General features: G+C 38.9%; 1 protein-coding gene across 2 annotated transcripts; it reads left to right on the top strand.

Annotated features, from left to right (window-relative positions):
- Positions 1-12,266: 12,266 nt before the first annotated feature.
- LOC107766345 (protein HOMOLOG OF MAMMALIAN LYST-INTERACTING PROTEIN 5) lies at positions 12,267-16,660 on the top strand. 2 transcript variants are annotated; one of them, XM_075223128.1, is made up of 6 exons: positions 12,267-12,618; positions 12,692-12,792; positions 13,857-13,966; positions 14,520-14,595; positions 14,831-14,971; positions 15,504-16,660. In XM_075223128.1, the coding sequence occupies exons 2-6, from the start codon at positions 12,706-12,708 to the stop codon at positions 16,293-16,295; spliced, it is 1,206 nt and encodes a 401-aa protein (XP_075079229.1). In that variant the 5' UTR covers positions 12,267-12,618; positions 12,692-12,705; the 3' UTR covers positions 16,296-16,660. The 2 variants fall into 2 exon arrangements, with proteins under 2 accessions (XP_075079229.1, XP_016440599.1); XM_016585113.2 differs by having other exon boundaries at positions 12,268-12,604.
- The last annotated feature ends 5,456 nt before the right edge of the window (positions 16,661-22,116 follow it).

Below are 22,116 nucleotides of genomic sequence, written 5' to 3'. Positions count from 1 at the left end.
AGCCTCCGCGGGCCCACGTCTCGGAATCGGGAAAATCACAAATTATGAACACCCATTCACTCACGCATCTAACTGTACCAAATTTACTCAAATCCGATACCAAAATCCCGATCAAAACTCCAAAATTCGGCCTAAGAACTTTTCTCAAATTTTCCTCAATTTTCCAACTCAAGTCCCTAATTAAATAATGAAATCAACAATGGATTAATGGAATACAACCAAAAACAAGTTAGAAATTATTACCCGATAAGTTCCTCTGAAAATCCTTCAAAGAATCGCCAAAATCCGTGCTCTCAAGTCCAAAAATGATGAAATAAATCAAACCCTTGATTTAGCCCCTTTTTCTGCTAGTTAAACCGCTTATGCGGCTAAAGCTCCGCACCTACGATATTTCATTAACTTCCCAGACTCCGCACCTATGCACAAATATCCGTATTTGCGGATGCACTTCTGCGCTCAGTCGTCTGCTTCTGCTGAACCTTGCTTTCTCCTCATATCTGCTACTGTGATCACCCTTCCGTAGATGCGGCTCCGCTTCTGCGGCTCACGCGTCGCATTTGCGAACACTAGCCCTCATGACTAATAACGAACCTGCGACCTCATCCACGCTTCCACGGGGCCACACCTGTGGACCTCCCACCGCAGGTGCACAAACACTAGAACCAGCAAACTTCAGAATATGCACAATTACAATTTTCTTCCGTTGAGCATCCGAAACACACCCGAGGCCCCTGGGACCTCAACCAAACATATCAACCAATACTAAACACCATACAAACTTAGTAGAGCCCTCAAATCACATCAAACAACTCTAAATACACAAATCATCCTCCGATTCAAACTAAAGAACTTGAAACTTCCAAATTCGACAACCGATACCGAAACCAACCAAACCACGTCGGATTGACCCCAAAATTTTTACACAAGTCATATTCAACATTACAGACCTAATCTAACTTCTAGAATCGGAATTAGACCTCGATATCAAATATTCTACTACCGATCCAAATCTTCAAAAATTAATCTTTCCATTTCAAACCTAAATGAGTTACGAACCTACAAAACACAATCCGAACATGCCCTTAAGCCCAAAATCACCCAACGGAGCTAACGAAATTGACGAAACTCCATTCAGGAGTCGTCTTTGTACAGTTCCAAGTATGGTCCAAATCTTAAGATTTAAACCTCCATTTGGAGACTAAGTGTCCCAAAACACTCCAAAAACCAAAATAAAACCTCCCGGCAAGTCACAATAGCAGAAATAGATACGGGGAAAGCAGTTAATAAGGGATCGGGGCTATAACTCTTAATATAACCGGCCAGGTCATTGCATCCTCCCCCTCTTAAAATAATTGTTCATCCTCGAACGAGCATAAAGACATACCTGAAGTGGTAAAATGATGAGGATAACAGCTGCGCATATCTTGCTCGGTCTCCCAAGTCGCCTCCTCGACCGGCTGACCCCACCATTGAACCTTTACTGATGCAATGTTCTTTGACCTCAGCTTTCGATCCTGCCTGTCCAAAATAGCCATTGGCTCCTCAACATAAGATAGATCCTTGTCCCACTAGACTGAGCTAAAATCCAACATATGAGACAGATCGTCGTGATACCTCCGGAGCATCGAAACATGAAATACTGGATGAACTCCTGCTAGGCTGAGAGGTAAGACAAGCTCATAAGCAACCTCCCCAACTCGCCGCAACACCTAAAAGAAACCAATAAACCTTGGGCTCAACTTGCCCTTATTTCCGAACCTCATAACGCCCTTTATAGGCGAAACCCAGAGTAAGACCCACTTTCCAACCATGAATGTAATATCGCAAACCTTCCGGTCCGCATAACTCTTTTGTCTAGACTGGGATGTGCAAAGTCTATCCTGAATCACCTTAACCTTCTCCAAGGAATTCTGAACCAAGTCCGTACCCAATAATCTGGCCTTGCCCGGCTCGAACCGACCCACTAGGGACCGACACCACCTACCATACAGAGCCTTATACGGTGCCATCTGAATGCTGGACTGATAACTATTGTTGTAGGTGAGCTCCGTAAGTGGTAAGAACTGATCCCAAGAACATCCAAACTCCATCACACATGCACATAGCATATCCTCAAGAATCTGAATAGTGCGCTTAGACTGTCCGTCCGTTTGAGGATGAAATACTGTGCTCAACTCCACCCGAGTACCCAACTCATGTTGTAGGGCTCTCTAGAACAGTGATGTAAACTGCGTACCCCAGTCAGAGATGATAGATACCGGTACACCATAAAGTCTGACAATCGTACGGATTTAAACTCGAGCCAGCTGCTCGGAAGAATAGGTAGTCATCACAGGAAGGAAGTGAGCTGACTTGGTCAGCACAATCACCCAAACTGTATCAAACTTCTGCTGAGTCCATGGGAGTCCAACAATGAAATCCATAGTGATCCGCTCCCATTTCCACTCCGAAATCTCTAACTTCTGAAGCAACCCACCCGGCCGCTGATGCTCATTCTTCACCTGCTGGAAATTTAGGCACCGAGAAATATATTCCACTATGTCCTTCTTCATCCTCCTCCACCAGTAATGCTGCTTCAAGTCCTGTTACATCTTCGCGGCACCTGGATGAATAGAGTACTGCGAGCTATGAGCATCCTGAAGAATCAACTCACGCAATCCGTCTACACTGGGCACAAAAAGCCTGCCCTGCATCCGCAATGCACCATCATCCCCAATAGTGACATCCTTAGCATCACCGTGCTGAACTGTGTCCCTAAGGACAAGCAGATGGGGGTCATCTTACTAACGCGCCCTAATACCATTAGGTATGTGCATAGTTCGGTAAATACCAAATTACCGAACCGAAATAAAAAATGTTGATATTTGGTATTCGATATGGTAATTGATTTAAGTTTAAAAAAAATATGGTATTAGGTATGGTATTTGGTATTTTTAATGGAATATCGAAAATACTGATACCGTACCGAAATATATATTATATTACACAAAATACATATTATTAGTTATAACATAAACATAAAAAATCAAAATTTTACTTTTTTTTCTCAAAGTTTATCAATTAACTCTAAGCAAGTAAGAAGATATTTCTAATGATTGAATTTATTCCTTTATGTGCAGTTTTCTCTCTACAGGTTGATATTTGCTGGTTTTGGACAAAACTTTTGTCAACAAACGTTTTTAGTTTTGTATTTTTTGAGCACTTTAATTAAGAATATTATAGTCTATGACTCTATGCACTTGTTAGTATTCAAACTGAATAAACCGAAGTTACCGAACCGAATAAATCGAACCGAAAAGAGAAAAACCAAACCATACCGAGTTTAATTAGGTACGGTATTGGTATAGCATTTTAAGAAATCGAATACCGAAAATACCAAACCGAAATGTCTAAATACCATACCGTACCGACCGACGAACACCCCTAGATACGATCATAAAGAGAAGACCGAGAGACCACACAAGCCAACACTCGACTAGGCTCATAAATATCCAATCTTACAAACTGGCTAGCTAAGGCCTGAACATCCAACGCCATAGGCCTCTCTGCTGCTGGTAGATATGCTAAACTCCCCAAACTCTCTGCCTGGCGACCACATTGGCCTTCCTAGGGTGGTACAAAATGGTGATATCATAATCCTTAAGCAGCTCTAACCACCTTCTCTGACGCAAATTAAGATCCTTCTACTTGAACATATGCTACAAACTCTGGTGATCAGTGTAGATCTTACAAGGGACACCGTACAGATAGTGCCTCCAAATCTTCAAGGCATGAACAATAGCTACTAACTCAAGGTCATGGACAAGATGGTTCTTTTCATGCACCTTTAGCTGTCTGGACGCGTAGGAATAACCCTACGGTCCTGCATCAACACCGCGCCGAGACCAACTCGCGACGCATCACAATAAACTATATAAGACCCCGAACCTGAAGGCAATACCAATACTGGGGCTGTAGTCAACACTATCTTGAGCTTTTGGAAGCTCTCCTCACACTCTTCCGTCCACCTGAATGGAGCACCCTTCTGGGTCAGCCTGGTCATAGTTGCTGCAATAGATGAAAATCCCTCAACTAATCGACTGTAATACCCTGCCAAACAAAGGAAACTCTGGATCTCTGTAGCTAAGGACGGTCCGGGCCAACTCTGCACTGCTTCCACCTTCTTTAAATCCACCTTGATATCTATACTCGACACCACATGACCCAAAAATGCCACGGAATCTAACCAGAACTCATATTTTGAGAACTTTGCATATAACTTCTTTTCTCTCAAAGTCTGAAGTACTGTCCTCAGGTGTTGCTCATGATCCTCCCGGCTCCGGGAGTATACTAGAATGTCGTCAATAAAGACAATGACGAATGAGTCAAGATAAGGCTGAAATACACTGTGCATCAAATGCATAAATGCTGCTAGGGCGTTGGTCAACCCAAATAACATCACAAGGAACTCGTAATGACCATACCGAATCCTGAAAGAAGTCTTCGGGATATCTGGCTCCCGAATCTTCAACTGATGATAACCTAAACGCAAGTTAATCTTTGAAAATACCCTGGAACCTTGTAGCTGATCAAATAGGTCATCAATACAAGGCAGATGATACCGGTTCTTTATGGTGACTTTGATCAACTGGCTATAATCAATGCACATACACATAGAACCATTCTTTTTCTTCACAAACAAGACAAAAGAACCCCAAAGTGACACATTGGGCCGAATGAAGCCCTTATCAAGAAATTCCAGTAACTTTTCCTTTAACTCCTTCAACTCAGGAGGGGCCATACGATAAGGAGTAATAGAGATGGGCTGAGTGGCCGACAACAAATCAATGCCAAAATCAATATCTCTGTCGGGCGGCATGCCCGGAAAATCAGCTGGCAACATATCAGGAAAGTCTCTTACTACTGAAACTGACTCAACTGTAGGGGTATCAATACTGACATCTCTCATATAGGCTAGATACGCGTCACACCCCTTTTCAACCATTCGTTGAGCTTTAAGAAATGAAATAACTCTGTTGGGAGTGTAATATAATGTACCCATCCACTCTAATCACGGTAAACCTGGCATAGCCAGTGTCACGATCTTGGGGTGACAATCAAGAATAACATAATAGGAAGACAACCAGTCCATGCCCAAAAAAACATCAAAATCTACTATGTTGAGCAATATTAAATTAGCTCTGGTCTTAAAATCACTAAGAGTAATCAAACACGACCGATACACACGGTCCACAACAAGATAATCTCCCACAGGAGTAGACACATAAATAAGGGAACTTATAGAATCTCGAGATATGCCCAAATGCTGGGCAAAATAAGAGGACATATAGGAATAAGTGGAGCCTGAATTGAATAAAACAGATGCATCTCTATGACAGACTGGAACAATACATATAATGACATAATCGAAAGCAACAACCTCTGTACAAGCAGGAAAGGCGTAGTATCTGGCCTGTCCTCCCCCTCTAGGGCGACCTCTACCTCCTCGACCTCCACCTCAAGCTAGCTGAGCAGGTGGAGTGGCAACTGGTGCCGTAATCATAGCCTAAGGACCCGGTGGAGCATGTTGTGGCTGAGAAGTTTGCGGAGGTGCACCCCTCCTAAGTCTGGGGCAATACCTCACCATATGATGGGTGTCACCCTACTCAAAACAAGCTCTGTAAGGACGTGCCAGCTATGACTGGCTCAGGCTAGGTCTGCTAGACTGACCGCTGATAGCACCCCGTGTAGGAGGCACACTAGATATTGGAGGTGCATAATAATGCTCCTGAGGTCTAGGAGGAGCTGGAATACCACTAGCGGCTGGAAGAGCTGAATAAACGGGGCGACTCACATAGCCCCTACAATGACGAACTGCAGCTGGGGCACGGACACCAAAATAATGGCCCAACTCTCGAGACCTCTTGGCCTCTATTTCCTCCCTATCCCGAGCAAGCATGGCCTCCACTCTCCTAGCAATACTCACCACTTGTTGATACGAGATATATCTCTAACTCACGGGCCATGCTAACCCTGATGCTGGGAATGAGTCCCTCAATAAACCGGCGGACCCTCTCTCGAACTGTAGAAACCAAGGCCAGTGCATGTCTAGCCAAGTTGCTGAAACGAATTGCATACTCTGAAACAGTGATAGCACCCTGGCGCAACTACTCAAACTTCGTGCACCATGCGTCCTTGAGGCTCCGAGGGACATACTCTCTCAAAAACATGTCCAAGAATTGAGTCCATGTAAGGGAAGCTGCCTCAGGTAACTGTCCAACTCATAAGTACGCCACCGCTGATAGGCTGCTCCTTGAAGTTAAAAGGCAGTGAAAGAAACCCCACTCGACTTCGTTATGCCCATAGTATGGAGGATATGGTGGCACTCCCCCAGAAATCCCTGAGCATCCTCTAACGCTAGACTACTGAATGTAGGAGGGTCATACTTCTTTTACCTTTCGAGCCTACGCTGCTCCTCCTCTGAAGCTGTTGCCCTACCCTCGGGCTGAACTAGGGCTACAAGTGGTACCAGTATAACCTTTGGAATCTGCTCAACCTAGACCCGTTGCTCTAGGGTGTGGGCGGCGGGAGTCTGTGCTCCTCCCCCAGCCTGAGATGTGGCTAGAGCAAGGGGAATCAACCCTGCCCAAGCTAGAGTAGTGAACATGCTCATGAACTATGCAAGGGTCTCCTGAAGAGCTGGTGTAGTAGTAGTAGACATATCAGGTGCCTGTGCTCTGACTGGAGCTACTGGTGACTCCTCTATAGCATCTCGCTCGAGGTGCTCTGGCTGCACCACGTGTGCATCCTCGGCCTCTACCCCGACTCCAATCTCGGGCGGCTCTAGTAGGGGGCACATGTGCCTGGTCATCTTTGGCTGCACGTGTCCTCACTATCTGCGAGAGAATAGAAGACAGAAGTTTAGAATTTCAAAGTCAATAATCCCATGTGACGAGGAATTAAATGAAGTGAAATTTTCCTAACAGTTCCACAGCCTCCCGAAGATAAGTACAGACATCTCCGTACCGATCTGTAAGACTCTAAAAAATCGGCTTGTGACTCACGACTCCTATGAATCTAGTACTCTTATACCAACTTGTCATGACCCAAGTTCTCCCTCCATGAACCGTCGTGACAACACCTAGTCTCTACGACTAGGTAAGCCTATCATTTGCGGAAAAAGGAACGAAAACATAAAAGCTATCAACTAACAGGTAAATTAAAACAAGCAAATGAGATGCCGCTCGACATATACAATAATCTCTTTCGAAAAAGACATAAACTCTCCCAAAACCCGGAATGTCATAAGTCACAAGCTACAGAAAGAAAACAGTACTTATAAACTCCATTGTTACCAAAGAAGAAGAATACAAGAAGTGTTTACCATGGGGAAGAGTAGATCGGAACTTCGAGGTCTGCGGAAGTGACAGATATACCTTGAAGTCTCTAAAACTGCCTTGCCTCAGTGGTAATGCGGCTGATAAGCGGTACCTAAATCTGCACATGAAAAATATGTACAAGGAAGGGCATGAGTACACCACAACGGTACCTAGTAAGTGTCAGCCTAACCTCGATCGAGTAGTGACGAGATCAGGTCAGGGCCCCATTAGTATAAATATAATGAAATAAGATAGAATGAGATATCACAGTCAAAATAAATACAAAAATCTAACAGGAGTAGAATCATAGAAAGACAACAGCTCAGAATACAGAGATAACAACAAGGGATGTCCCAGGATACTGTCCCCTAGTCCCAAACATAAATATGTAGGGGGATCTCCCAGAATACCATTCCGTAGTCCCAAAGTAAATATGCAGTGCTGGGGCATTTTCCGAAATATCGTTCCGTAGTCGCAAAGTAAATATGCAATACAGGGGGATCTCTCGAAATATTGTTCCGTAGTCCCAAAGTAAATATGCAGCTCAAATAATAGAATTACAACTACAACACAAAAATCCTATGATTTAGACTAAGTACAAGTCAATGAAGAAGCAGGAAATTCACTAAGCATGCTGCACAGAGTTAAGATAAGCAATCAAGACACGTAGACATGCTGTTCTAAATTAAATAGGATAATTACATATGCTAGTGCAACTCAGTTAAAGGAAAACAAATATTTTACTTAATGAAAATGGATTTTTTAAAGAAATAGCCCGTGTACGCACTATCACCTCACGCACATGGCACTCATATATCAAACAATACCAAATCCTAAGGGGAGTTCCCCCCACAAGGTTAGGCAAGGTACTTACCTCAAACCAAGCTCAATCAATCAGTCACAATGCTCTTTCCATGAATATCCGACTCCAAATGGTCTAAATCTAGCCAAAACCAGGTACATAATATAAATACAGCTGCAAGAAAGTAATCTAGCTAATGAAATCAAAGCTAATTCAAGAAATTGAAAAAATCACCCAAAAAGCCTCCCCGGGCCCACGTCTCAGAATCGGGAAAAAGTAACAAATTATGAACACCCATTCACTCACGAGTCAAGCCAAACCAAATTTACTAAAATCCGATACCAACATCTTGATCAAAACCCCAAAATTTGGCCTAAGAACTTTTCTCAAAATTTCCCAATTTTCCAACTCAAATCCGTAATTAAAATGATGAAATCAACAATTGATTAATGGAATACAACCAAAAAAAAGTTAGGAATCATTATCCAATAAGTTCCTCTGAATATCCTTCAAAGAATCGCCAAAATTCGAGCTCTCAAGCTCCTCTATGGTATCGCTTCTGCGGCTAAAGCTCAGCACCTGCAATATTTCATTAAATTCCCAAACTCCGCCCCTGCCCACAAATATCCGCATTTGCGGATGCGCTTCGGCGATCAGTCGTCCACTTATGCGGAACCTTGCTTCCTCCTCAAATCAGCTTCTGCGATCACCCTTCCGCAGATGCGGCTCCGTTTCTACGGCTCTTGCCTCGCATCTGCGACCACTGGTCCTCATGACTAAAAACACACCTGCGACCTCATCCTCGCATATGCGGGACCACACTTATGAACCTCCCAGCGCAGGTGCAAAAACATCGGAACCAGCAAACTTCAGAATATGCACAAGTCCAATTTTATTCCGTTGAGCATCCGAAATACATCCGAGACCCCCGGGGCCTCAACCAAACAAACCGACCAATCCTAAAACACGATACAAACTTAGTCGATCCCTTAAATCATATCAAACAACGCTAAAAACATAAATCGTCCTCCGATTCAAACTTAAAGAACTTGAAACTTCCAAATTCGACAACCAAAGCCGAAACCAACCAAACCGCGTATGATTGACCCCAAATTTTGCATACAAGTCATATTCAACATTACAGACCTACTCCAACTTCCGGAATCAGAATCCAACACTGATATCAAAAATTCTACTACCGATCCAAATCTCCAAAAAATTCGACTTTCGCCATTTCAAGCCTAAATGAGCTATGGACCTCCAAAATACAATCCAAACACGCCTCAAAGCCTAAAATTACCCAACGGAGCTAACAAAATTGACGAAACTCCATTCCAGAGTCGTCTTCACATAGTTACAATTACGGTCCAAATCTTAAGACTTAAGCTTCCATTTAGGGATTAAGTGTCCCAAAACAATCCAAAAACCAAAACGAAACCTCCCGGCAAGTCACAGTAGCAGAAATAAATACGGGGAAAGTAGTTAATATGGGATCGGGGCTATAACTCTTAAAACAACCGGTCAGGTCGTTATAATTATTTTCACAGTGATGGCCAGACTCAACATCAAAGAACAAGCGTAAAATACGATGTGTTATGGAAATTCGTATCAAATCACCACTATTATTCTTAGCCCCACGGTGAACGCCAAACTGTTTATCCTAAAATTGGATAACAATTAAATTTGTATACGATTTGAAGAATACGTGGTTTGATTCAACAAAAATAATTAAGAATATTAGATAAATGAATTAAAGACAAAATAAGGGATCAAACCGATTGTAATGTTATGGCCAAGCATGAACTTGGGTTGAGCAACGGACTTGTCCTCGATTGGACCCCCGGTTCGAGCCTGGTTGTGAATGAAGAACATGATAAGTGAACAAGAACTTTAACAGTAGCTAAAGGCATAAAATGAACTTGTGTTGCTTTTATTCATATGTTACAATGTGTGTTACAAAAGAAAAACTTCTCTTTTATATAGTAGAAAAGTTTTACCCCTAGTATAAGTCTAAAAAAAGGTAAAAATCTTCCTTTCTCGTTAATTACTGATTCATAACCGATATTCAACGAGATCCATGCTGTGATATCCGGTTGGGTGCGAATATCACGACCCTCTATCCGTGGTGTGTAACCATCCACCGTGTTTCCCGAGCTCTTAGAACTCATTTTCGGCCCAGGGTGCATCGCTTTACCATATCCGATGACGAGCATATCGTTCACTCTTCTTGAATCTCGATACGAAAGGTCTCTAACCTCGATTACAATCTCGTGCATTCGTACCCTTCTTCCGTTTTCTCACCAGAAAATCGGAATAGACATTACCCCCGATTTTACCCGTACACAAATACCCTCTTTATTTTCTAAAATGACAAATATCTTCTTATCAAATTCTTTTTGCTAAAGTTATACTTTCTCTATCCCATTATACTTGTTCACTTCCCATAAGAAACTTTTAGTTAAGTATTTATTTTATTAAATTATCATTATCAATGATATTGTCAATACTTAAATTTGACTATTAGTACTCCGATAATTTTTAAAATAATTACTTAATAATAAGGATAAATTAAAAATAAATTATTAATTCTCTCTTAATTTATTAAAGTGAGTAAAAAAAATATTTTTAATATAACGAACAAATAAAAAAAAAGAGATTTTTACATGCTTGGTCCCTTTTTAAAAATTATTATCATAAATGATAGTAGACTTTATTTATTTCAAAAACAACACTTTTTTTTTATTACTTTTTTAGCAATTTCATTTTGATAACTCCATTAACTAAGGGATCCCTCTACATTAATACACTTTTTACTACATTTTCTTTTCTCTCACTCTTCTATAACTTCTTTTTTCTCTTCCATAAATAACACTTACCCAAATATATCAAAGATTCTGAAAGAAGAATATCTCAAAAATAATTCTCTCTACACAATGAGAATTTTAGTATTTCTTTCTTTTTTGAGTTTGAAACTTTTTTCTGTACAATTTTATTTTAAACTTTTTTCTGTACAATTTTATTTTAACTAAAAATATACATTTAACATATTTCAAGTATATTATATTGTGATAATTTACAATGTAAATATTCCATCAATATGTCATATATATCACATATATAACTTATATATACATCATACTACATTATAAATATTCCATCAATATGTCATATATATACCACATATATAACTTATATATACATCATACTACATTATTATATTGATATTATTCAAAGTATATTGCTAGCATATACCTTACATAAAATTTAATCTAAAATATTAGTATGCCACTAATATGTATATAGAAGAAAAAAATATGTCACATATACTATTTATATACGGATAATTTGTACAAATATACATGTTATTTTAGTGCAAAATATAAATGGAATATTTATAATATCTCTTTAAATATAAATAAGTGTATAAATAACATATGCATATATGCATAATTTTTTCCTAAAAAAATACATGATTTATAATATACCATAAACATACATTATATTTTTTTCACGAAATATATGTATTTTATTCCATTGGAATATACAAATATATAATTTTGCTAGGATTAAGTTGAATAAAAAGGTCCATGTGTAAAAAGGAAAAAAATTATTATGGAATGGATCGATGATATATAATTAAATATAAAGACATATATAAACAACATATGCATATATATATGAATTTTCCTAAAAACATATATGATTTATAATGTATATACACCACAAACATACATTATAATTTTTTCGTAAATATATGTATTTTATTTTGTTAGAATATAAAGATGTATAATTTGCTACATTACATTATATAAAAGATCCATGTATGGAAAGGAAAAATCTGTTATGGAATGGATTGGTTTCTAAAAAAAATAAAATATGGTATGGAATGGAGAGAAAAAATAGGAAAATATATTAAATACTAGGACTGTCTTTTTAACAGCTTGATTCTTGTTGATTTGAATTGAATTAAATCTGCTATATGTATAAATATTTTACTGCCATATTTGTTAATCATTGATTAATGCTAATCTTTTGTATTATATTTTTAATAGTGTGCGAAAGTATCTCAAAAAAAAGGAGACCGGAGATGGTATTAGTAGATCGAAGAAAACGGAGACGTCGAGGGGTATTAATTTCTACCTGTTTGAAAAGAGTACGTAGGAGTACTTTTTTAGAAACTTCGAAGAATAACTATTTATGGTAATCATATAAATTGGAGCTTCCCTTTCCTTAGTTGAGAAGGGAAGCGAAATTGAATAGAAATATCAGCAACAACAATAAGAAAGCTGGTGTCAATTGTTAGGCGCAAAACACTGAAGTTGTGATAAATCGAAGGTTGTAGAAGTGGCGATGTCGAAGGAGAACGAACCGGCAAAGCTGCTATTACCTTACCTTCAACGCGCCGATGAGTTGCAGAAACACGAACCCCTCGTTGCCTACTACTGTAACTTTTATTTTGTAAACCCTACTTTTCCTTTGTTCATATAATTTGGTTTAGAATTGTCTCTAAAAAGGAAAATATTTGTGGCAGGTCGGTTGTACGCAATGGAGCGAGGGTTGAAGATTCCTCAAAAAGAGCGTACAAAGACCACTAATTCCCTCCTTGTCTCCCTTATTAATCAACTCGAAAAGGTTTCCTTTTTATCCCTTTTTCTTAGTCACTTGAATACCTAGATATTTCTTGGGTTGTAAGATTAATTTGTTTAGAAATATGGTTGGGTGAGATATTCATGTAACATAAAAAATTCGTCTGCTTTAGCTTCTCGAATATTGGCAGCTAGTGGTAAATTGGCCTTCTATGATCAACTCTTTAAATACTGCCAGAGGATTCATATAGCCAGACTCCAAGTAATTTGGGATTGAGGAATAGTTTATTGATTGATTGACTGATATTTAAACATTGAGAACTGATGTCCTTATCACAATGTGCTAAATTTTGATCTAGGAGTAGAAACTAGCATATTGTTTGGGTAGCATATACTTGGCTTCATGTAGCGTAAACAGAAGTTTGTTTTGTTTATAAACATATCTTGGCATATAAGTTTAGCTTTTTCCAGCTCGATTAAAAGCTAAATGTTTGGCTAGTATCCCCTTGACTAGGGGTGGCAAAATGGTTCAAAGAAAACAGTTAACCACCCATATTATCCACTAAAAAATGGGTTGGATAATGAATTTTTTTTAAAACTGGTCAAATATGGATAAGAACCATATTATCCATTTAGAAAATGGATAACCAATGGATAACAAATGGGTCTAACTTTTACATTTGTAAAGCCTCAAATTTGGGGTTCCTCAAGTTAGAGAGACTAAGAATTCTCCTAAAAGTGATCATATACAAGAAGTCATGGATAATATGGGTTAAATATGGGTCGGGTCGGATAATTAATCCGTTTTTTCATTACCCGTTTTCAACCCGAACCATATCCAGACCCGACCCGCCCGTTTGCCACTCCTACCCTTGACTTCCATGCACTTTAAAAAGAATTTTGTTATGGTATATAATCTTATCTTGGTGTTTTAGCTTAACTTTATCGGCTTGATCAGCCAACGTTAGTCTTTTAGAAGCAACACATCTACCAGTCTCACTAAATGGCCATTACTCTGTGAGCTCGTGGCTTGAAATCTGCTTGATGTCTATGTTTGGTGTGGTTTTCTTTGCCTTATTCTGTGTCATGTCTGTTGCCCTCTTTCTGCAGGATAAGAAGTCACTGGAATTGGGGCCCGATGATCATTTGCATGTGGAGGGATTTGCCTTGAATGTTTTTGCAAAGGCAGATAAACAAGATCGAGCTGGGCGAGCAGACTTGTATGAATTTTATTATTTATGTGACATGCACCTTTTTCTTTTTCACTTGCATCATTCTTCTCATATGTGATCAGTCGTACTACCTTGTCATTCAGTTTAGATGCCATCTTGAGTTCTTGACTGCACTGATTTAAAAAACAAGATCCATCTTGGCTGCTTTATCTGGTTTAGATGTGCCAACCTCATGTTGCATGGAATAAGACATAGTTAAGAGTAGATGCTTACTACCAGCCGTTCTCCAGCCTCTGTTTTGATCTCTTGGCCTTTTCAAAGTAGACGGATTTTGCTTCACCTTCTAGATTTTTTCCATTGCTCCCTTCGCTCTTCAGTTAATTAGTTCAAACATCTGATATGGTGGCTGTTTCTGACCTTAGCTATGCTTCAACTGTCCTGTACAACGTATTTAATTGGTGATAGTAAATGTAAAAGAAGTTGATTTAGATAATTGTTTGTTAATTGGTATTGAAGCTTGTTAGCTGTTATAGGAGCTTGTTTCTCTATCGATGATTAGGAATTAGGAATTTCTTTGCAATGACTGATTGGGGTTTTACAGGAATACAGCGAAGACATTTTATGCCGCGAGTATCTTTTTTGAGATCCTTAATCAGTTTGGTGAACTCCAGCCAGATGTGAGTTTCCAACGTGTTGTAACAAGTTTTAATCTCTCTCGCTCTCTCTCTCGCTCTCTCTCTCTCTCCCTCTCTCCGTTAACTCTTATTTGTTTTAATCTTTTTGTCATGATACCTGATTATGCAAAACATGACTTTTCCAGCTATATCCTCACATGTGTCTATATGTAATAGAGAACGTATTTAGTAATGTAGCCTCTGTTCGCCTGATTGGTTGACCTTATTATATCATCAGCTTGAGCAGAAACAGAAGTATGCAGCTTGGAAGGCAGCAGATATAAGGAAAGCTTTGAAAGAAGGAAGGAAGCCTGTACCAGGCCCTCCTGGTGATGAAAGAGATATTTCGGAGCTGTCCAGTGCACAAAATGATACATATGTAAGGTTCATGCTTTTGATAATTTGTTGGACAAGTGTATTATTCTATCTCAAAAGTTTCCAGAGGCAGACTAGTGACAGTCATACATTGCCACTGATTGTCTTGCATCTGTGAACACAGACAATTCTTTGTTGATAAGTTTGAAAGTGACCTCTCTTTCTGGAGCTGCTTATAACAGAGAGTAGATGAAAAACAATGGGACATAGGGAGGCAGCTTTCATGACACTGTTAATGGGTGAAAAGCCTTAAAGTAGATGTTAAGCGTTTCTTGATTTTAGGAATACTGAAAGATTCTCACCTTAGTGTTTGTTTCCCTGTTAACAGTTTAAGATATTGAACTTTGAGCCTTTCCCTTCCGATTCTGTTTAAATTAATTTTTATTGTGTGTTTTATGGATTAGGGACTAAACCTTTAAACACTCAGGCAATTATTTTGCTTAATTTTCTTGCTTGCAATGATTATTTCCTCTCTAGAGCATCTAAAGACAGTAACTGCAAGCTATCATGGCTAACTGACTATAGCATCTTTGCAGGATCTTCAACCTGGTGGAACTGATTCAGTCATCAAACCCGCACCAGAATCCGATTCAGTCATCAAACCTGGACCAGAATCCGATTCATTTAGTCACGTACATGACGATGCACATTATTCTGCAAATAGACCGTCTCCTCCAGCAGCCACCCCACCACCTCCTCCTTCACGTGTCCCTCCGTCACCTCCGGCAGCCACCACACCAACTCCTCCACATATCCCTCCATCACCTCCTTCATATTTTAGTGATGAGTATCCTTCTCATAATGACTATTCTTCTCATAATTTCCAGCAGACTCCATCAGTTAATATATCTGAAAATCTGTCTTACTCTCCGTCGTATCACCATCAACCTTATGTGCAAGAACCACAGTCTCACTTGCCACAGCACTACCCTTCGCATGATGTTCCCTCGTATTCATATCCCAATTTCCAGTCATATCCTAGCTTTATGGAGAGCAGCCTTCCTTCTGCGCCATCACATAACCCTTCTTACTACCAAGGCGCTGATGCTTCGTATTCCACATTGGCCTCATCAAGCACTGCAAACTTTTCATCAAACGCTCAACACAGCTCAAGTGAGAGAAATGGGACTGCATCACAAGCTGCAGCTGCTCCCACTAAATCATATGAGTACGACAGCAATTACCAGCCTCCTCCGGATAAAATAGCTGAAGCACACAAGGCTGCAAGGTTTGCTGTTGGGGCTCTGGCATTTGATGATGTCTCTATCGCCGTAGACTACCTCAAAAAATCACTTGAGCTGTTAACAAACCCATCAGCTGATCAATGAAGTGCATCGTGCTAACTAATGGAGCGTCTGAGACATCTTTGTTGGGGTTGTTCACTGTTTGGTTTCGTTTGTAAAGATGGCTTTGTTGACTGTTCTATCCGCGTTTACGTTAACAGTGATGTGATTATGTGTGCATCCATGAGTCTCATCAGCCTTTTGGTGGATATTGTTCACAAGCTATTTGATTCGATTTTTATGTGCAGAAATAACAAGTTTTCTGGTTTTTCTCTTATGGATGTTGCTCAACCAAGGGTGTCTCTTTGGGAATTCTAGAGTTCCGCCCGTGACTATTGTAGATTGAGGCCCCTTACGAGATCCCTATGATCTCATTTGATTATTAAGGTGATTTTAAACTTTACTATCTTGACATCATTGTCTATTACTAGAAGGAATTTTTATCTTCCTATACAACACATGAAACTTTATTACCCTCCCTAATCAATTTTAACTTAATTACATGACCATATACAATTTATCAATTATATATAAATTAGTTTTAAATGAGTATCCCTTTATATTAGGAAGTGAATAAGGAATTAGTTATTTCCTATCCATGTTCTTTCTTGCGCTCTCTTTCTCTCTCCATCTCTTCGTCTCTGTTCTTTCCTCAATTTTTCTTCCTTTGATGTTCTCTACTTTTTATCCTTTCATGTTGTATATAGTTTTAGTGGAATTCTGTCATTGGATTTCAATCGATTTACTATATAGTTTTAACTTAGCAATTTCATTTCATGCTGCACAATTTGTGTTCAAATTGAAATTATCAATCAATAAATTTTGAAGGTGTTTGACTCTCCACCATTGACAACCATTAAAAAGTTTTGAAGCTTTGAATTCGAATTTGGGCTTTCAAAAATCATTATTTGTTTGGATGGTGTATTATTGCAAACAATTGGGAATATTGTTTAGAGTTTATATCTCAATTTTGAGGGAGTTTGGTGAAGATTAAACTTGATTTTGACTGAATTTCAGACTGAAACTCGAAGAAGAAAAAGAACATATGACATACAATATACTTATGAAATTATATTAAAATTGTATTATAATTGTATGTAAATTGTATTTAAGTTGTATTTTGTTGTAGTTATATATTTTTTTATTTGAATGTTGTGTGAAAGTTAAAAAATAGTTGTATAATGTATGGATTGTTTTATGAAATTTGTATTTAAGTTATAAATACTATCTTTTTACATAAAGTTGGTGATATGTATCAAAATTGTGTTAAAAGATGAAGTTTTGATTGAAATTTCAGAGAGGAATAAGAATACACCACATACAAAATATATACAAATCTTTTACAAAATACATACAGAAGACATATTGTATAAAATTTGTATAGAATTGCATTTAAATCGTATGATGTTGTAGTTGTATTTAACTAGGTAAAAATAATGTATGAAAGTTGTACATAAGTTATAAATAAGTTGTATATTATATAATTAGTTGTATAAAATTTGTTTTTAGTTTATATGTTGTAGATGTATCAAATTTGAATATTTCGATATTTAACTTGTCTGGTTTAGATGATGTCTATCGTCAGTGTCTCTATTGTTTTGGTTTGGCGCTGAGGGATAAACACAAATTGCTGGTCAACGGGCGTTGAATCCGGAACATCACTTCTTGATAGATGTGTCAAGACCGAAATCTCCGTCCGTGGGAGGTCATGATGGCACCTAGTCTTAGGGACTAGGTAAGCCTAACATTTACTGAAACAATAACAAAATAAATAGCGATCGACAAATGTAAATTAGAAATCTCTATACAAGACTCACAAATCCCAAAACTAGTAGTGCAAGTCATAAGCTCTACAGAGTTTGCTAGAAACCTCTAAATACAACTGTTTCGAAATAAGGATAAACAGTGTAAAAACAACATCAGAAGGTGACTCCGAAGCCTGCGAACGAAGCAACATATTTACCCTGAGTCTCCACAGCAAAATCCGCACAACTAGCTAACGAGCGACTGACTTCGAAATACCTGGATCTGCACAAAAATTATGCAGAAGCATAGATGAGTACACCACAGCGGTACCCAGTAAGTATCAAGACTAACCTTCGTGGAGTAGTGACGAGGGACAGTCGAGACACCTACTGGACTAGATAACCTGAACAAGTATAAGTGTAGAAACAACGGAATACGATATCTATATAAAGACTACGCATAATGACAAAATAATACGGTAATTGCAGTAAGAAAAGGAAAGCAACAACTAACAGCGGAACACCATAATAATGACACAGTACAATGAGCAGAACACAGTTTAAATCCGGTGATCACAGATAAAGGAAAGGCAAGTAGCAACTCAACAAAAACGACCGCTTTCACACCAGGTTTTAGCCAATAACCTCCACGAGGTATCGAACCTCAGATTATTCACAATTCACGGGTCCCAATTCTGAAACCCTAAACACTTGGCATCCGGTGTCCTCGTCACAAATTTATAACCGCACTGATGACTCACATGCCAATAGAGCCATTCTCACATAAAAGGGCAAGTAAACAAGGGTGTGCATCAATACTCAACAATATCAAGATCCATCCTCTTAACCGATAGGAGTGATTAACTAAGTATATGCTTGTGCAAGTGTTCTAACACAGTTCATGTCAGCTAGGAAGTATAAAGAAAATGGACAGCACGTAAGAATATTTTCCCACAATTTTTCACAAGATCAAACTCACACAGGTAGGAGCACTACTACACAAATATCAACAACAACAACAACGCCCCCAGGCCATCACAAGTCATCACAAATCAACCCCTGACATAACCCACTTTGTCTCGCCACATGTGCAATAATAAAGTAAATGCCCGCCTTGTCTCTCCACACGTGCATAATAATATTCCCACCTTGTCTCGCCACATGCGCAAACACACAGATATAGCCCTCCTTGTCATGCCGCATGTGCATAATCAACAGTAATAATAGCACGACAGAAACCTCGTGCAACACAACCCCAACCGCGTGACAGAAACCTCGTACACCACAACACTGAGTACCATAGCCACAATGACAATAACACAAGAGTACGGCAAGTAAATCAATTCAATAGCTTTTGATCACAAAGAAATGATAGAACTAGTTCATAAGGAATATCCACAATAGAGAATATTAGTCATAATAGGAATAGCTCAACAAGTGAGAAAATAATATGTAACAACGATCCCACAAAGTATAGTTCAGCAACAAGGGAGATAACACGAGTCAATAATTCCAAATAAGGATAAGTCAACTAAGATATAGGATATCTAAAATTCTTTTAAAGTTGAGCAATGACGAAAGAGATACAACAAATTCAATTAAGGATAAGCAACGAAAAGATAATCATAACCTCAATTAAGGATGAACAATTACAGAAGAGATAATTATACTTTCAATTAACGAGAATCGATTAGGGAGGGATAACATGGCAATAGAAGAGGTAGCAACTTCAGTTAATTCACATAAGAGTCAAAAAGGCAATAAGAGTGGATCATGAAGCAATTAATTCCAATTAAAATACATAGAGGTGAAAACTAGTAAATGGGAACTCAATCATAGCAGAACAACTTCATATCTAGTGAACATAAGGACCTAAGAGACCTAAAAGGTCAACTTTCTATAAATAAGCCCGAGCACGTACTCATCACCTCGCATACACGGACTTTACAGGATACAATTAACATAAAAGACTTAAATCCTAAGGGTAGTTCTCCACACGAAGTTAGGCAAGATATTTACCTAAAAAAGATAGACTGATACTCTAAAATGAACTTCTCGGGTGAACTAACCTCCAGACAGCTCAAATATAGCCAAAATAACTTCAAAGCATAAATAAAACTCATAAGAAACTATCCGGATCATAAAGCCTCAATCTTTATCAAAAACTAAAAATCAACCCAAAAGTCGACCCCCGAGCTCGCACCTTGGAACACAACAAATTTCACAAAATCCGAACACCCATTCCGATACGAGTTCAACCATACTAAAATTATCAAATTCCAATACCATTTGGTCCTTCAAAGCATCATTTTACATTTTGAAAGTTTTCTTCAAAATTCCCATTTTTTCTCAACTCAAAACACTAATTCAAAAATAAAATCATGGAATATAATATATTCTAGGTGAAAAACACTTACCCAATCGATTTTCTTGAAAAACCCACAAAGAATCGCTAAAAAACCGAGCTCTAGAACTCCAAAAATGTGAAAAATAGCAAACCCTCAGAATAGAGTACCTTATATTCTGTCCAGGTGTTTAATGCATCGCGATCGCAAAGCTTTTATGGATATCGCGAAGAAGAAGAGTGAAGACTTCCCAAAAGACCCTACGTGAATGCGAACAAAGGACCGCGGACGCAAAGAATAAGAACAAGAACCTACGCGAACACACAAGGGGACCGGGGACACGCGAACGCGAAGGGTAAATGATCACCAGCGCCCAGTGCCTAGTTGCTACTATGCGAATGCAAAGAGGCAGCTATAAATGTGAAGAAGGGAAACGTAGAAGTACGCGATCGCAGACAGAAGCACGCGAACGCGAAAAGGAAATATTTCATCTTCTAAAATTACACTACGCGAACGCGGATACACGGACGCAAACGCGATAAAGGAAACCAGATGACAGAATCAACACTCCTAAAACTTGAAGAAATGGCCCGTAGCCCATCCGAAACACATCCGAGGCCCCCGGAACCTCAAACAAATATACCAACACATCCTAAAATATGATACAAAGTTAGTCGAGGCATCAAGTCGTATCAAACAACGTCAGAACTACAAATCGCACCATGAATCGAACTTATGAACTTTCAAATCTTCCAACTTCTAAAACCCGCGCCGAAACCTATCAAATCAATACGTTAAATTTTGCAAGCAAGTCCCAAATGACATAGCAAAGCTGTTCCAACTCTCAGAATCGCATTTCGACCCTAATATCACCAAAGTCAACTCTTGGTCAATCTCTCCACCTTCCAAACTTCAACGTTTTCCAACTTTCGCCGAAATGCTTCAAATTATCCTACGGACCTCCAAATCCAAACTTGGAAGCACGTCTAAGTCCAAAATCACCATACGAATCTCTTATCTCATGATTCATGGCCACAGACATCATGGTCTAAGGATGTTATCTTCACTGTCCAAAGACAACCTTTCATGGTCCAAAGAGAACTTGCATCATGTTTAAATTCTCGCAATACTCTATATACTCGCATGCATTGTGTTTTAAGTTTTGCAGGTAATTCAGGAAGTAACCGTTCTTCAAACTGGAGCAACCTTCGCTCCGGTTTCCATTCATACCCTTCCGATTTCCATTTGTGCCTTACCATTATTTCAAACGTAATCGAGCCCCATCAATTACCCACATTTACTCTGTGACCGTTCAAATATCTACCCTATGATATATCCTTTACACATCAGATTCGTACCCATAGCTCAACACAAAACCATTTGATACTATCCTCCCCAAAGAAGGAGTCTTTCCTAAACTTGCTACCATTCCTATAATAACGCCATCGGCTTCATTCACCGTTGGGACTAGAACTACACACAGCCTTATTCCTGTAAAACCAGGGATATGTAGGCAGCTCAGAGACCAGGGTATGGCCTATATTTTTTAAAATATCCCATTCAGTCAAAATCGATCATCATTTCTTTACCCGAAAACTCTTTCATCCTTCACGGGTAAAGAGGGGCAGCTGTTGATACCCAATTTTCCCCTCATATATTTCAAAATGCATATGTACTTTCAAAATGGTGCATGAACATCAACCAATATTTTTTCATAATTTTTCTGTAATTGTTTTTAATTTATTTTAGCATTTTATTGTCCAAATAATTACTAAT

This window comes from Nicotiana tabacum, chromosome 10 (genome assembly GCF_000715075.1).
Source record: "Nicotiana tabacum cultivar K326 chromosome 10, ASM71507v2, whole genome shotgun sequence".
NCBI lineage: Eukaryota > Viridiplantae > Streptophyta > Magnoliopsida > Solanales > Solanaceae > Nicotiana > Nicotiana tabacum.
This window is presented reverse-complemented; position numbering and strand designations above follow the sequence as displayed.